Raw genomic sequence first — 18,291 nt, 5'->3', positions numbered from 1 at the left:
TTTCAAAATGGCGATCGGATCGGTCTGCGAAAAGAGAAGCGCTCCACGTATGGGCGCTTCTCTTCGCCGTGCTTCTACAAGTCCCCTGTCCGCTTCTACTCCGCCTCTGGGGAAGGCGGAGCAGGCCAATTCGCTTCTGATTCTCCGCTTCTAATCGGTGCGGAGCACATCCCTAGTATTTGGCAGTGTTCTGAACTCAGCTGTTTTGAACTTGGGCCGCTTTTTAAACTGACTCTACTCGCCTGAGTTTCCAAACTCACTGGCAGGCATCTCTGTGGCAGGCAAATGCACAAGATTGCATGGCTGCTGTGTGTGGATTGGTGAACTAGAGCAGGAATTTGAAGAAATCATGAAGATCGTATCTCAGACTCCCTCCTGAAGCCAGACATCCTGCAAAAAAGGCAGAAGAAACTGCTAGAAACTTCCACGTGTTCCTTGCCCTAACACATTTCTTCTTGGACATTTAGGCTTATGCCATCTTTAAACTGCTGCCACCAGTTATAGTTTTTGCTTAGCAAAATGAACTCAATGAAGGACACAGACCTCGTTTTTTAGGTCAGAACAAAAACATGGCAAAAGGCCAAACACTAAGGATATGAACCAGCGGTACCTATTGGTTGAAGGTGTTGCTTACAGTTCCCTGCCCTGGTATTGCTTCTGGACACTAAGGGCTTTTCTACATGAGGCATTTATTGCACGTTCATCATTCTCTACTCATGGTTGTTAATGGATTCTTTCGACAGCCATGTGACTGTGTCTAATCGGCACTTTTGGCATTTTTTTTAGAGCAGGGAAAATGCAGCATTTGATTGTGAACATGAAAGAAAGTGCAATTTCTTCTTTTGTAGTTGTGCTATTCAGCTTGCACCACAGTGCCACTTAGAGGTTATTTAGTGAGAAAGCAGGAAATGAAGTGCTCCTTGTGTAGTGCCCGGATCTCAGTTCTGTCACAAAACTGAAAGTTGATACAGCAGATTAACAGCCTTGTGTAGACGAGCTATAAATCCATGGGCCCACCCCACAGTTTGAGAACCACTGACACAAGCAATGGATCTTCCAAAATGTCTAGGAAAAGATTGGTGGTAGTGGTGATTTTTCAGAGAGACAGTCCATGTGTTGGAGATGGAGAGTGTGTTCCACCGTTATTTCAAGTGGGAGTATGTCTACCCTAGCTATTTACTGCTGGACACATGGCTCTCCATAGGTGTTGGACTACAACTTCCAACATCCCCAAGCCAGCATGGCCAGTAGCTGAGGGCTGGCAGGAATTGTAGCGCAGCACACATGGTGGTTACCAGGGTGGTGATTCTCCTTTGTTTCCTATCATTTCATGTTTTCCAATGTTTCTATCATCATGATGGTCAAATATCTTCAGAAATGAAGCCCCGAAGTTCTTTAAAGAGCTTTCAAGTGACACACTAACAATCTAACCCAACACAGATTTTCTCAGAAATAAATTCTTCTGGGTTCAATGGGACTTTACTTCCAAGGAAGTGATAGGATTATAACCTTAATCCTTCAAGACCAGCTTGCTAACTAAACCACCTTCTTTAACTAAATAATGACTAGTGTCATGTCTAGCCCTTCTCCCCCAGTTTTGGGAGAAGGTGTTTCAGGTAATCAATCAGAATCAGACTCTGAAGTAAAGGAGTCGGCGTCAGACGCAGGCCAGCCTGTACCAGTGGGGGAGAAAGCGCTCATGGGCTCTTCACCAGCTGGGAGTGAACCCTCTCCAGAGCTTATCTCCTCAAGGGCAAATCCTACACACTCAGAGGGAAGTGATCTTTCTTCCGGAGGAGAGCGCCAGACAGGCTGGCTGATGCTAGGGTGCGCTGCAGGCTAAAACGCACGGAGCAAAAGGAAGGCTTGTGAAAGTCGGCCCGACTCGCATCGCGCCAGAATCCGCCTCCGAACCAGCCTCTCTGAAGTAACGGGCTTTGGGAAAAGGCTTTCTGTTCTCCTTGATAGGACAGTTGTCTCGCTTAGTTTGCATAGTTTTGCCTAGGGAGAAGTTTCCAAGAGGTTAGATTCTTTTCAGGTGGGAAGAGATGTTTGTTGCTTAATAAAAGCTTTGTGGATTACTTAGCAGGCTTCGTCATTTGTTTCCCATCGAAAGCAGGAGTTTCCCGAGAAACACGACAACTAGCTTGACTCACACAGAGCATCTGCGCGCTAATATTTCATTGCTTGGTATCATAAAGTTCTTTATGCTGCAGTTTTCCGGGCATCCAGGAAAGCCAGGTGTGAGACCAACCGGGAATCCATTGGACTCTCCCCTCCCAGCAAATCCCCCCTCACTCCCAGCCACTGCCCACTCCACTCACCTTCCAGCCGACCTGCTGGATTTACCTGAGGCCTGTGCATGCACCGGTGAGCAGCTCGACCTCCTCTGCACTAAACCTCCTTTACAACACTAAATCTATGGCAGCCCGGAGAGGAGGCCAGGTGGTGCAGAGGCCTCAGGTAAGTCCTGTGCGTGTGTGGGGGGCATTGGTTGGCCATTGGGCTGAATCGGCCTTAAGCAGTTCAACTGCTTCAGGAATTATATGTTTCAATGTGAGCTGTATCAGCTGTGTTTATATAACTCGTTGCTTAGCAACGCAACGCAAAGTTCTTCTCATAGCACGGAACCTCCAGCATGCCATGCATTGCTATGTGCCACGCATTTCCTTAGCATTTTATATATGTAGATTTTAAACTTAAGTTCTGTACTGCCAGTTATTTGTTCCGCAATTGAATTTAGTTCCTTTTATGATCTCTTCCAATATTGGTAACTAGAGCTTTAAGGAAAAACATGACATTCTGCATTCAGATCCATGGGTTTTTTATTGTTGTGGTTGATGCTGTTGGTTTTCTTTTTCTGTTTAATAATTCTGGGGAAACAAAAAGGTAGAAATACACAGATATACAGATAATGATCTATACGTTTATATTTCTATCTATATCTATCTATATCCTCACCACTAGATGGTGATATCTTGCCAACTGAAAACAACCATGAAAAATCTAGCCGTTTCTCTCATGCTTACGTTCAAATAGAACAATGCCATCCTTCTTCACAATATATTCTTTTTAATTGAGGGTGAGTTCTGGGGGGAAAATACTGTAACAGGCAATTATGTTATATTATGTTTTTACTATGTTATGGTATTTATGGTTTTACGTGTTACCTTGTAAATTGCCTGAACAGCTTTCCCTAATGGGGGATATAGAAATGAAATGAAATAATGAAATAAAATAATGAAATGAATAACTGTGAAAAATAGCCAGTTAGGTGAAGTGCATTCCCTATACCTGTATACTCAGAAACAATTCCCACTGAGTTCAGTGGGGCTTACTCCTGGGTAAGTGGGTAGAGGTTTCCGGCATATGCAATTCTATGCATATCTATTTGGCATTATGTCCCAATGGGCCTGTTCACATGCCAGGGGATTTTTCATAATTATCCTCGCTGGAGTGGACCCATGGAGGGTGGCTAGTTGCTGTAGTGAACAAGTCATTCCAGAACTCTCCAACAGCCCATAGGTTTTGGTGGCTTGCCATGGGTTTTGCTTAACACAGCAAGCTATACTGGCAAAGGTAATTATACAAATCGCATCTGCACGCGTTGGGTGGAGGGGGATATAAGACATCATGGCTTATTTCCCCCCTCTGTGATCATGTGAACCTGGTCAGTGAGTTAAACAGGTCTTACTCCCAGATAAGGAGATAAAGCATTGCAGCCATAGATGCTTACAAATAATCCTAATAATCGTAATTTGTTTCCTCTGCTCTGATTAACTCTTTTAAATAAGAAATGTGAAATGGGATTTGTTATTTCCAAGTGGCAAGGTTTATTAAATATAATAGGAACCATTCCATCGTCAAATTGCCAATTCGAGAAGTGTCGCAATGCTTATAAAACCAGAATTTCTCGTTCTCACAAAGCAGACTTTGAGAACTGGAGAGTATCAAACTAAACTTTGCGTCATCTTCTTGTGATAGACTTTTGATCATAGGCGGCTGTGAAACAGATGATGATGCAGCTGGAGTTTCTAAAGCAAATACCTGTGGCCTGTCCGCGTGGAGAGTCCTTTCAGGAGCACCCTATTACAAGCAGGTTACAAGTTATGAAGATGATGTCGGGACAGTAAGTTGCACTTGACTGCATTTCGAGAAGTTATAGGATAATTAAGCACGTGCTTCACTTTTAAAACTAGTTCAATGCTGCTGTACTGTTGAGGTTTATGCTCATTGCGTTATCAAAAGTTTCACACACACTATCCCATATGGCAGGTGGGCAACTTGTCACCCTCCAGATGTTGTTGGGCTGCATCTGCCTTCAGCCCTCACCATTGTTTATGCCAGCTAGCGCTGATGGGAGTTGCAACCTGGCAACATCTGGAGGGCCACAAGTTGCCCACCCCTGCTATACAATCTTACTATAATGGTAGGTCAGATTATTTTTCTCCCCTGATCCGGGCCCATGGGGAAAGGGAGGGATGACTCACAGCTCCTACTCATGCCCCTGGCATGCCTCCACGCCTCTGCCATATCTGCTTATGAATATGGGGATGGATCTCCAAATGCCACATATATGCATACAGATAGTGTAGTTGTTATCCTGATTTAATTAGCTGGTAGTCTTATGTTCTATGTAGATCTTACAGGATGGTGGAGTTGAGAATGGTATGCCAGGGGGGCACAGAGGAGCTGCACGCACTTGCGCCCCTCCACGTGGTGGGCCAGATTGAATGATACGTCTCCTCCAGTCTGGCATATAAGAAGCGTCTGTTGATTGGTAGAGACAATCTGTAAGACTTGGATTTAGTTCACCAGCATGAGAGCCAAATGAGGTGTAGTAGTTAGAGTATTGGACTGGGACATGGGTCATCAGGGTTCTAGTCCTCAATCAGGCCATGAAGCTCCCTCTTCATTTTTGCCTGGTTCATATGCTCTCTTCCAGTAGCCCAGAGAAAACAGTAACAGAAAAGTTCATCTGTGTATTGGGTTGGATCCAGCCTTAAATTAATGAGACATAAATTAATGAGACTTAAGCATGTCATGAATCACTCATTATAATAGATCTACTCTAAGTTTGACTCCTGTCCTCTGTCCTAGGCCCAAGGAGTCTAGAATAATCTAGGACGTTTCACAGTAACAATACTTAGAACCACTATTACTCTCGCATGTATTGCTTAGAAATGTCTTGAAGCCTTCTCATCTTTTTAGAAGGATGTTACTGTCATATTTGCCACTTCCATAGTGAATTTGATACGGTTTTCTTTTTAACAGACTAAGAGAAGGTCATTGTTCAAGATTATGAATCTCAAACTTTACAACAGGCAAGGAAGGGAACAGGTATGGATGGTATGGTTACAGTATACTTCTTTGTAGCACATGTCAAGAACAGTACTTCCTGACTGTTAGAGCAGTACGACAATGGAACCAATTGCCTAGGGAGGTCATGGGCTCTCCCACACTAGAGGCCTTAAAGAGGCATATCTGTCAGGTATGCTTTAAGGTGAATTCCTTCATTCAGCAGGGGGTTGGACTTGATGGCCTTATAGTCCCCTTCCAACTTTACTATTCTCTGATTCTATGATCCCACACCCCCACATTTTCTGAAATTCATTGAGAACTCAGGGCAGTGATTGGCGAGCTGGCAACAGGATTTGCAGGTCCTGATGATCAGAAGCTGGACTAAGGTTTGAACGTCTGTGTCTTCTGGGCAGTATGGTTCTGTTGCATCTAGGTTGCACAGTGGTCTTCCATAAAAAGAGGAAGTAAACAATGATATGATGCTGGTGGGATTTTTCCTTTCCTAATGGCTATGGCCTGCCTTATGATGGCTAATTTTCCTTCTTTGAACTACTGGGCCAGTTTCTCCAAGCTGGCCTTTGTCAGCATGGAGGAACATGGGAATTAGAAGGCCTAGGAACAATTGTGCATGTTCGGCATGTTCATGTTTGCACGTTTAATCTTGGCAGCTGTGGATGTGTATCTGCTTGTAAAAATGTGAAGGAATATCTCGGATTTTATAACATGCAGAAAATCTGTAAAGGAAATATTGAAAGTGGAAGGAAATGTGGCTTATGACTGGTGAGGTTAATTCATACTACTTCTAAACTCCTTTGTTTCTGTTTCCATCACTAACTGAAATATTGGCCAGGATGGTGTGTTCAAGATGAGCCTTTCTCCAGATGGCACCCGGCTGGCAGCTATTCACTTCTCTGGAAAGTTGACAATCTGGGCAATTCCCTCTCTCAAACAACAAGGAGAATGGGAACAAAGTGACCAGGTATGTGGCTATTAATATTTTGTAAAGTTATGGAATGACATGGAACTTGTATGGGATTTCCTGGCAACTTAATGTGCCTTTGTGTATGAAGTTTGACCTTGGAGAGAAATTCTCCAGAATGCAATGACTGCAAAAGATGTATGATTTTATATGAACAATATGTCTGTGCATCATTGAGAAACAAGTGTGCTTTATATCCATCAGAACTTTTATCTATATAGAAATGTGTGCAGATTTAATCAATTCATTGATCGTGCACTCTTATGCTTGTCTGCTCTAAAGTAATTTTATTTATTTATTTATTTATTTATTTCATTTCTATACCGCCCAATAGCTGAAGCTCTCCGGGCGGTTCACAAAAATTAAAACCATGAAGAGCATAATAAAACAACCAACAATTTAAAAACACAAATACAAAATACAATATAAAAAGCACGACCAGGATAAAACCACACAGCAAAAATTGATATAGGTTAAAATATGAGATTAATATTCAATGGGACATTAATAATAATAATAATAATAATAATAATAATTCTTACCTGCCTCTCCATTTTGATCAAGTCAGGGAACAACAGTAAATATAAAATACATAAAACTGAATTAAGAACATAATATACATTGTTAAAACATCCTAAAATTCCACTGGATAGGCCTGCCAGAAGAGATCAGTCTTAATAGCTTTCTTAAATGCTGATAGACTGTTACGTTGACGAGTCTCCTCCAGCAGGCCATTCCACAGTCTGGAAGCAGCAGAAGAGAAGGCCCTCTGGGTAATACCTGTCAGCCTAATTTTGGCTGGCTGAAGGAAATTCTTCCCAGAGAACTTGAGTGTGTACGGGAGAAGTACGGATTGTACGGGATTGTGTACGGATTGTACGGGAGAAGGCAAATCCCGCAGGTAGCCTGGACCCAAACCATGTAGGGCTTTAAAGGGTGATAACCAACACGTTATATTTTGCCCGGAAACTAATTGGCAGCCAGTGAAGAGATTTTAAAACTGGTGTAAAACATTTACAATAACTGTGTATAGGATTGCAGCTTAAAACTCATGTGATTCATAAATTAAGGCTACAATCCGATACACACTTTCCTGGGAGTAAGTCCCATTGGAGTCAGTGGGGCTTACTTCTGAGCAGACATGCATAGGCTTTCACTGTAATATTTCTTTAGTTTGCTGACAGCCCTAATCCCAGTTGTTTGGTATATGCACTTGTCTACGCTTAATAGCTGCAGTTAAAAAGATTAGTATCTGAGCAGTGTGCTACAATTTGCATAGATTAAAAAACAGAGATTTACAGAGATTTAGCCAAGCTCAGCCACCCACCCACGCTCAAGTACATCTTGACATAGCAACATTAATATTTAGATGATCGTGTAAAAATATTATAGTGCTGTACATCTAGAAAGACAACAGCGACACACACATTCTCCCACCCTTCTGTTTTGTTTCATTGTTTACGGAAAGGAGATTTAAAATAAAAAATACCCTCATACGCACACTTATTACCTTTTGTCACTGTTATTTTTTTAAATGGTTCAAATGTCAAGAAACAGATCTTCTTTGTTTCCTTTCTGATAGACTTCCCACTCCTTGAAGGAAAGGTCAGGCATCTGGTTCCACAATAAAGAAATTGAGGGTCTGGACTTGATTAGCTCTAGGAGGCTGTAATCATTTTTAGCTAAACCCCAGCCTTTGCTATTCATCTACACCGGTTTAAGGTTAAACAGCCTACAGCAGACAAGGATGGTAGACGCAACTTGTAGACACACCTCAGACACGAAGTTTTATATTTAATCACTGCTTTCTAAAATGATAAAATGATCTTGTAATGCAAAAACATATGGATAAAGGATTCCTTTCTTTTTCGTTGCATCTTCATGGTTCCCCTTTTTGGCAAGCAATTAATTCTCAGTGGTGTCTAATATGTTTAAGATGAAATAATTTCAATCTCATGCGTAGTTCTAATATTCATTGACATTCCCTCCTCCTGCTTGGAGGAAATATTGTTCTGCCACGCTTCCCTCGTTGTTTTATGTGTAGTTAGGGTTTTTTTTGTTTTTTGTTTTGTTTTAAGTTTTCTTCCCCTGCATGTCTATCTTGTCATACTAATCTTACCTTTCGGTAGCCATTGTAGTGGGAGGCTTAGAAATCTGTTCCTAATAATACAAGAGCTCATTGACAGCTGAATGCATTTTTCAAATAAAGACTAATTGGATGGCATCGTTCTTGTGAAATGACTGAAGGCACAGGGAACTAGCTGAAGGACAATAAGATTGGTACTTAATATCCAGGGTGGTTGTAACCTTGGATTCAGATTCAAATTACAATAAAAACTTGAGAATTATATAGGCCTTCTCTTATTGTATTGGAGCAGTGTTTTGTTTGAAATGGGCACTCAAGAGTAGTTTTGGGCAATCCAGGACTGACTATTGAAAAATAATAAGAATCCAAGCTTTTAAAGTTCCCTAAAATTGAATCCAATTCGTACGTTACACCTGGATCATTTTCCTGGAAGTGTAAATTGCATGGGATTGGGTTTAGTTTCAACTATTATGCCTGCAAACTGTTGTGCGTTTTTAACGGCGCAGGAGGTGTAAAACCAACCTTCGTTGATTGCAGGGTTGGCTTGTTCTATGCTATTCCCTTCCGTGCTACAGCCATGGCCCACTTCCCTTCTGCTGCACCTTTTTTGTGTTTCCAATAGAAGAAAATCTTCTGAAAGGGAAGGCTCTCCTGCAGCCTTCCCCGGCTTGGCTCCCTCCAGATGTTTTGGAATGCAACTCCCAACAGACCCAACCAGCATGACCAACGGTCAGGGATGCTAGGAATTGCAGTCTTAAATGTTTTGAGGGTACCAGTTTGAAGGAAAGCTGCTCTACTGCTTCAGAAGTCACGCAGTACTGTTGGTGATTTGTGGGTGGTTGTCCTGAAATGCCAGCACTGCAATGGTTGGCAGTTCCAGCAGCATCGCTCCAGAGCAGAGTACAAGGCCTGGAGGGGTAACCTGGGGTACATTCAGTGCTGCGTTGGGGCAGAGTCTTCAGTTGCACTGAACAATGAACATGTGGGCATGGCTCTTGGGGCCTAAACATCTGGGAATTGGAAGTAAGGAAGACATGGCGCATTGGAAGTGCCTGCAGGATAAGGAAAAGGTTTTAAGGGCACAGTAGTGTGCATGTTTAGACAGATAAAAAGTCCTACAAATCTCAGCATTCCCCAGCCAGCCATGAGAGATGTAGGACTTTTTTTGTCTTATACATAGGATTGAGCCCTAAGTAAATCAAATTAAGGTACCAGCCTTAAGTATGCTACAGTATAAGATGTGGGGGGAAAGAAGCTAAGAACATCAACACTGTACGCTAGTCTAATATACAGCAAGTCAATTCTTCTGTGTCCTCTTTCATGACTATGAAGCACACCATATTCTTTTTTCTCTTGTAAGATGGAGAGGTAAAGACCAGAGTTCTTGTTGTCCTTATACTGGGAAGTGTGAACGTAGAGGGGCAAAGTGGTTAAATGGAAACAGTGTGGGAGATGATAGCGAAGAGGTAGTGTTGGTGTAAAGAAGTAGGTGTGAATGGAAGAACAGTGTACTTGTGTAAAAAAAATATCAAGCAAAACATTTCTAACTCTTGTGTGTTTATCATTCTAAGAGTATAAGAATTCTAAGAGTATAAGAGTATACATCTTCCAGAACATTTGAGAACTACAAGTTCAACCGCAGCTTTTAAAGCTCAGCTAAAAACTTTTCTTTTTCCTAAAGCTTTTAAAACTTGATTTTGTTCTGACTTTATACTGTTAGTTTTACCCTACCCAGTGCCTGTTTACCCTACCCTGTGCCTGTTTGCTTTCTCTTCCCCTCCTTATTGTTTTATTATGGTTTTATTAGAATGTAAGCCTATGCGGCAGGGTCTTGCTATTTACTGTTTTACTCTGTACAGCACCATGTACATTGATGGTGCTATATAAATAAATAATAATAATAATAATAATAATAATAATAATAATAATAATAATATAATTAAATGAATGTGCAATCCTATGTTTTGTTTAGACAGAAAAAAGTCCTACAGCTCCTAGCATTCCCCAGCCAGCTGGGAATTGTAGGACTCCCCCCCCCCCCCCTTTCTAAACATGTCTAGGATTGGGCCTTTAATGTCATAAACTAATAATTGTACTGTGGGGAGCGTGCTTATATTGCCCTATATTCCCCAATAAAGTTGCCCTAGTGAATGAGTATTTGGAAGCGTTTCTTTCACTTGAGGTAAATGCTCAGGTTAAAGGTTTGTCTTGTACAGCTGATACGTGGCTGAGTTCGGATGCAGCCAAGGAAGCGGAGGAGGTGGGGGAGCAAAAAGACCCAACAGGTGAAACAAGCCGTCAGTCAGACAAGAGTAGCATGGCAATTATTATTATTATTATTATTATTATTATTATTATTATTATTTTAAAAAACTGGCATATGAAGGCAACATGTGTATTATGATTGAAAGAATTTATACGCCTTAGGTACTTGATGGATGTTGTTTTTATTTTAGCCAAGTTATGATGAAATCAAGCCAGAATGGAGACTCTCCCTTGAAAAGCGAAAGAAAATTAAAGGTTGGTGCCATAGTCCAGTCCAGAATGTTTATTCAAGAAAGAGAGAAGGATTTGTTAACCAGCACCTTCAATAGATGGATTAAGATAATGTAAAGGCCAGCATTTTATTTATTTAAAGTATTTGTAGCCCGTTCCTCAGCCAGAAAGGCCCACAGAGCAGCTTACAAATGATCAGGAAAAGAAAATAGTCCCCCCCCCCCTACAGGCTTACATTAAAATTCTGCCCTCTATAATTGCTAGAATACAACATTTTTGAGCTGCTTTGTACGTGCTAGAAGATATGTGAGTGATTTACACATTCTCTTTCCATCTGTGAGTATTGGGGAAATGGGAACGCACACTTCTTCATCCGTTTTGGGTTATGTGAGCCGTGTCAAATGCCTAACTTGGTGTACTTGTTCGTACTTAGGCACAGCAAAACCAAATTGTGAATAGCTATATACAGTCTCCAGGTTCAGAGGTGCCATGAGTACCTGTTTCTGGGGAGCATCAATGTGGGAGGGCTATTGCCTTCAAGTTCCACTTGTGGGCTTCCTGAAGGTATCCGGTTGGACACTTTGGAAAACATGATGTTGGAGTGGATGGACCTTTGGTCTGATCCACCTGGCCTCTTCTTATGTTCTTATCCATTCCCATGATGCATTTCCAGGCACATTTGTCCAGATTTGTGTTTATAGAAGAATGTAACATAGGGATGACTGTGTCAGTATCCCTTTACCTGGCCCACACGCGCACACAACATGTACCATTAAAATAGTACTTATTCTTCCAAACTTGATTATCTCTACCTTTACAATCCCCCTATGAGGTAGGCTACTTTTGTTGCTACTTTACAGATGGAACAAGTGGGACCTGCAATAAAGCTCTGCAGTGACACCTCCACCTCCTAAAGGAAGTATTCCTATGCATGGATTTAGTCAGTCTGGAGAAGAAGCCTTTTGTTTCTTTAGACCAGCCTTCCCCAACCTGGACTAGTCCAACACACCTGGAGGGCACCATGTGGGGGAAGTCCGCTTTAGACCCTTTTTGGCCTCCCTCCCTTTCTTATAGGTTCAGCTGTCATCAACATTCTGTAAACTCTCAGCTTCTTGTCATGCGGTTTTCTTGTGTGTGTGTTTTATTTTCTTCTCATTCACAAACACTATGTACTCCTATGTGTGTAGGGACTTCCCAAGTATGTAAAAGCCATGACCTTATTCATGGATGCCCTGTGCCGCTTCAGCAGTTTGCTATTAGAAGGAATGATTCTGAGTTTGAGGTATGGTCAGTTGTCCAAGCTGACACCGTGTCCCATTTCGCATGTAATGACAACCTGTGGGTTGTTGCGGCCGCATGGGAGTGAGAGAGTGAGCTGCTGCCCGTTTGCCCGCCACTGCCGCTTTGCTTCCAGTTTAGGAAACAACCCAGGAATGCTCTGTTCCTAGGTTGTTCGGTGTGACGTTCAAACCCAGGGCTTTGAGGAGGAAGCAACCTAGATTTTGAACCTATGGTGGTTGTTGGGTTAAAACTCTGGGTTGTTCCCCCCACAACAATGAAGAGTTCATAGGTGGGAGGCAGCATGTTTGCTCGCTCCTGTGTGGCCCCAGGTGGCCATTAATTAATTAATTAATCAATCCATGGTTGGTTATTATGAGTGGACCAGTTAAGTGAATCTGTGAAAAGGTGGCGTTTAAAAGATCTCTAGGATCCGTATCTAATTGTGGACTATATATTGCTCCTAACATATGTAACTGAACAAAAATATACATTAGTTCCTGTATAAAATATGAATCTGCCCTAAATATTACGTTTAAGCAAGACTTTTTTTTTTACAAAAGTAGGCAATTCTTCACTTTACCGAATGTTGTCCACAAATATTCTACAAAATAGCTAAGTAGTAAACAATATAATTAAGTAGAAATCACTTTTAACTCTACACCTTTATGGACATTTTATTCCTCTTGGGAGAAGGCATAGATTCTTTTCCCACCTGACGGTTACACCTTTTCCAGCTGGTTAACTCTGGTTATAGCTTCATCTGGATTCCATGAATAATGTTCTGAGCATTTGCCAGAGAGATTGTCTCACAGCTAGCATGAGGAGCGATAAGACCGTATCTCCTATCAATTTTTAAAATTCCACTCGGTCTTGCGTGAGTAGATCTACCCAGTATGCTTATCCGCATTATTTTAAAAATATTGCATACATTTTTTTTGTCAGAACCTTTAATTATTCATTTTTGCTTTAGTTAATCCAGAGACAGCTTTAATTAAAATACTACCATTAAAATGTAGTGGAGCAAGAAAATGCTATGCAACACTGATATATTGTCATTAAAGTTAGTTTCTCAATAAATAAATAAATTAAATAACTGAAGCTGCTCTAGTTCTTGTTCTAATGCTTGAAATGCTTCCTCTTTTCCCCAGACAAGGAATCTTATTACCCACTGATAGACGTAAACTGGTGGGCAGAGAATGCTGTCATTTTGGCTCGGTGTTCAGGTGCTTTGACAGTGTCCTCGGTGAAAACCTTGAAAAACCTGTTAGGGAAATCCTGTGAATGGTTTGAAAGTTCCCCTCAGGTCACTTCTGCTCATGATGGAGGATTTCTAAGTTTGGAGGTAGGAAGCACTTGCAAAACCTAAGAAATGTCTCATTTGTATATGTGTGAAATATTAATGCGTAACCGTCCTAACACTTTAAAAATGCATCTCAAACAGGCTCCAGTTGTTGGTATAAAACAGTAATGTGCATTTGACAATGGACCAATTCAGATGTCACAATAAACTATGGTTTATCATGATAGAAAAAGTGAGCCTTGGGCTAGCATGTTCTGCTGCTCTGCAGCAGAAAGTCAGAAACATTCACTTCTATTTCTGATTAACCACAGTTCAGGTTGCATCTGGTCCCTAAACTATATTTAACGTTAACTATAGTTTGTTGAAACAACCCAACTTGTTTCAACTAAAGTGTAGTTTAGATTAACATCAGTTTCTCGTCTTTAGATGAAATGTCAAGATGCTGCCAGAGTGCATCAAGCCCATGGTTTGTTGTCAGGCTGAAACTCTAGGTTGTCTACCCCACAACAACCCAGAATTCCCTGGATTGTTTACAAAAGCGAAAATGAAGCAGAGGCTTCCAGCGGGCTGGAGTCAGCTTGCTCACTCCTGCATGGCCCCGACTAACTATGGGTTGTTTAACGTATAGTTGGCCATACCATGTGAACCAGGTCTAGAAGTCTCCCTCTGAACAACATCAGTTAAATGTACAATTAAAACATTTCCAGTACCTTTCATTGTTGTTAAGTGGGAGATGATGATGATGCAACAATGTGCTGTTTAATGATAGGTATTTCCTCTTCATAATCTCTTGTTTAAAACCAGTATTTAATTTTATAGCAAAAGTCATGTGTCATGTAAGTTAAGACCATACTAATTCTTAAGAAATGTGCTTATTAAGCACGTTTCGTTCCTTTATGAATGTACGAAGCACCTATAATGGGGTTGTGCTAATGGCCCATCTGCTGTAATATCCTGGCTGCTGGATGCTTGAGAGGAAATTCATTTTCTGGTTCTGGTTTTTCGCTCCCAGCAGCTTTGAGAATTGTGGTGGCTTATTGCCTCTTTGTGTCCTGAAGCCTGACAGACTTAAGTGTGATACATTGTGCTGTTTAGTAAGAATTGCTTTCCTTATAGTGTGAGGTGAAGTTGGCTCCAAAGAGATTGCGTTTGGATAGCAGACCTGGTGATGAAGACGAAGGAGAAGATGACTCTGATTCGGATGACGAAACTTCTGCCAAGGCGCGGTATTTTGGCTACCTTAAGCAAGGCCTGTATTTTGTGACTGAAATGGAACGGTTTGCTCCTCCCAGGAAACGCCCGCGCACTATTATAAAGACTTATCGCATTGTGAACCTGAGGTCCACAACTCCTGAGGAACTGTACCAGAGAAAGGTAAGAGTCTAACATGCTTCCCTTCTCTCATGTGCTTTTTCATGTCAAGATTAATTAAAATGTATTAATTTCCGACATTAGGCTGACCCTTTCTTTGGATCTAAACTTATTTCCATGTTTCATATTGTTGGGTTTGGGTTGCGTTGATTTAAAATGAACTGCCCTCCATGTAATTGTGTTTGGGCTACAATTGTTGGAAGTGAGTTAATTGGTTTGTCTTCACACCCAATGATATATACTCATATTTATAAGAGAATTACGAATTCTAAATAATGTACCATGAAATAGCAGTCGAAATTACCTTCAAGTCAGCATGCCAGAACAGCAGGGACTTTCTTTCAATTGAAAAAGCCTGGTCAATCAATAAATGTGCAGGTGTTTGTTGCAAATGCCTGTCCTCAAGATAAAACGTCTGTTGTCCTCGTCCCCCTCGTATCTCCAGAACACATTATATTTGCCTGGGGGTGGGGGGTAGGTGGGAATCTGCCCCGTAAGATTAAGCACCCATTGCCATGTGATTGCTCTGTAAAATTTAGTGTCATGGGCACCTATTATTATATATTGGTTGCAATGTATCCCGTTGCCTATTATATATAGACTTAATATCACTCAATTTTGTTTTGACTTGGGGAGCTCTCTCGCCAAGGATTATATATGGTTGGAGCGTGCTTTTACTGATACTTCAAATAAACCTAAATCTCTTGTCTCAAATTGAAAAATGATAGATGCTGTTTTTCTGATAGTATATTGACTCTCATGTAATGGATCCACATGGATTGCTTTAATTTCTCTATACTTTGTTTTTAGATTGATAATGAAGAATACGGAGAAGCGCTCTCGCTAGCTCAAACGTATGACCTTGATTCTGACCTTGTTTATCAGAGGCAGTGGAGGAAATCTGCTGTTAGCATTGCTTCGATTCAGGATTATCTGGTATGTTTTTTTATGGGGAGGTAGTGTTTATGGGTTGGATTGAGAGATAGATAAGTGGAACTCTGCTTGTGCAATGGGTCTGCCCCACAAAGCTGTTCCTAAGGGTTGAGAGACCCTCTGGGATGGTGTATGATGGGGCACGAGGGTCTACGGTAGGAGTGGGAAATTGGGATGTCTCAGAGGGGCTTGCACAAAGAGAAGTGCCTTTCTGTTTGCACAAGACATCTCTGGATCTGAGCCATTGTAATGGCCTGTGTAACTGACGTTACTTATTGGGCCTGTTCAGACAACACGCTAAGCCATGGTTAGGCCACTAACCCCTTTGCAGCAAATGGTTAGTGAGCATGTTTAAACCATGGTTACGGAGCCACCATGGTTAGGAATGGTTCGCATGACACGCTAAGCCATAATGTTTAGCTCAGAATGCTTAGCCACCATGGCTTAGTGTGTCGTCTGAACAAAACGTCTGAACGTGGCTTTAAAAAATGACCCTTTACCACCAGGGGTGCAGATCCTCTTCCAGCCTTAGGGCTGAATTCCATTTCAGAGAAGCTCTTGGGGGCCGTGTTCCAGTGGTGGGCGGGGCTGAAGGCAAAAGGGGCGGGGCAAAAAGGGTGGCCCCAAAATCCCAGCCTATTTTAGCTTAAAGTTCCTACCTCCAGTAACTATGCCTTAGGAGAGGCATTGTGGTATAGTGGCTAAGGTGTTGGCCTGGGAATCAGGAGATCAGGGTTTTGGTCCCCACTTGGCCATGGAAACCCACTGGGTGACTTTGGGCCAGTCACAGACTCTCAGCCCCAACCTATCTCACAGGGTTGTTGTTGTGAGGAGGAGGATTATGTATGCCGCCTTGGGTTCCTTGGAGGAAAAATAGCCAGATATAAAATAAATAAATAATTTCAAGCTTTTAGAAGGGGGTAGAGAGAATGCATAAAAGCCAGGGAACCAGCAAACTACCAGAGGTTCGGGGAAAAAGGGCCAGGGCCATTGGAAGAAGGCAGGGCTATCTCGTGAACCCTGGGGGCCAGTCCAGTGGAGTTTGATCTCCAAGTCATAGTTAGAGGTAGATGGAAAAGGGTAATTCTAAATGTAATCTTTCTGGGAAGGACCATAGCTCAGTGGGAGGGCAGAAGGTCCCAGGCTTAATCCCTGGTGTACAGGGCTGAGTAAGGCTCTTGTCTGAAATCCTTGGGAGTCGCTGCCAGACAGTGTAAAGAAGACGGAGCTGAACGGTCAAATGTGTAAGTGGATTCCGTATAAGGCTGCGCGTGGCCTCCTGAATATAACTGCACTTCCTTGCTTGGTCATTCGAATTCTCTCATGAATGATATCCTTTTCCCGTTGTTTTGTTTGCAACAGAGCAAAATTAATAAGCGGTCTTGGGTTCTTCATGAGTGCCTGGAAAGAGTCCCTGAGAATGTGGACGCCGCTAAAGAATTGCTGCAATACGGCTTAAAAGGAACTGACCTGGAGGCTCTCGTGGCCATAGGGAAAGGAGAAGATGGTGGCAGGTTAGTGGGAATGGATTGACAGTTCTGCTCACTTACGTTGCTGGCTATATTAAGCAAATACTGTAAAAACAGCCACCACTCTTGATTAAAAGATAAATTGTAATGGATTAATATAAAGCAAGTACATGCAGATCTTTCCCATGTTGCATTTGCATGCCATGATCCCATGCAAAATGAAGTTGACATGTAACTGGCCCTTTTACAAGCCTGTATGCTTTTGAAAGAGTGAATTTACAGCTTGGAGGAAGAGGTGGACGCATGCAGAATCCCTTTTCGGAATGACCATTCCAAGTATAATAATAATAATAATAATAATAATATATATATATATATATATATATATACACACACACACACACACACACACACACACAAACACACACACACACACTTATTTCTTACCAGCCTTTCCCTCTGGATGGAGGTGGGGAACCACATTCAATACAATATAATACATAAAACTAGTTAAAAGAGCATGTAAAACCATTACAGTATTAAAATAACCATCACAACATATTAAAATTCTTAGGTTTAAAATTCAACGGCGTGCCTGAAACCTGTAAGATTGAATGGGAAATTTTAAACTAGTCACGGCCACCTTTGACAAATGTGTCACAAGTCAAGTCCTAAATAGGAGAGAGAAATACTCATGAGAATCAGTGGCTGCCCCCATGGACCTTGCTATGGCATATTAGGCCTACATGCCTAACTGCTACTTTCTTCAGTAGATTAAAGATTGGCCAAAGGTTTTACCAATTCATCTAGCAATTAAATTTGTATACATTTTGCATATGAGTACAAACAATGCCCTATTTCTTCGATTCTAAGGCGCACTTTTTTCCCCATATAAACATCTCTAAAAATGGGGTGCGTCTTAGAATCGTGGGTGTGTCTTAGGTTTTTTTTTTCTGTTGCTACTGAAATTAGTGTGTGTCTTACAATCGATGGCGTCTTTCAATCGAAGAAATACAGGTAGTTCTAAAGCAAGAAACGTAAGTTCTTTATATTTGGCTGATGCATGCGTGTATCA

At 41.6% G+C, this 18,291-nt stretch overlaps 1 protein-coding gene across 1 annotated transcript in view; it reads left to right on the top strand.

Moving 5' to 3' along the window:
- Positions 1-18,291, top strand: part of NBAS (NBAS subunit of NRZ tethering complex) — a 229,246-nt gene that overhangs the window by 25,922 nt on the left and 185,033 nt on the right. Inside the window, exons 10-17 of the mRNA XM_063125180.1 lie at positions 3,985-4,129; positions 5,275-5,340; positions 6,152-6,280; positions 10,823-10,886; positions 13,292-13,485; positions 14,560-14,817; positions 15,625-15,750; positions 17,110-17,261. Coding sequence (XP_062981250.1) covers positions 3,985-4,129; positions 5,275-5,340; positions 6,152-6,280; positions 10,823-10,886; positions 13,292-13,485; positions 14,560-14,817; positions 15,625-15,750; positions 17,110-17,261 — 1,134 coding nt within the window. The remainder of the gene's footprint in view (positions 1-3,984; positions 4,130-5,274; positions 5,341-6,151; positions 6,281-10,822; positions 10,887-13,291; positions 13,486-14,559; positions 14,818-15,624; positions 15,751-17,109; positions 17,262-18,291) is intronic.

Source organism: Elgaria multicarinata, chromosome 4 (genome assembly GCF_023053635.1).
Source record: "Elgaria multicarinata webbii isolate HBS135686 ecotype San Diego chromosome 4, rElgMul1.1.pri, whole genome shotgun sequence".
Classification (NCBI taxonomy): domain Eukaryota; kingdom Metazoa; phylum Chordata; class Lepidosauria; order Squamata; family Anguidae; genus Elgaria; species Elgaria multicarinata.
The sequence above is the reverse complement of the archived record's forward strand: the minus strand, read 5'-3'. Positions and strand labels throughout refer to the sequence as shown.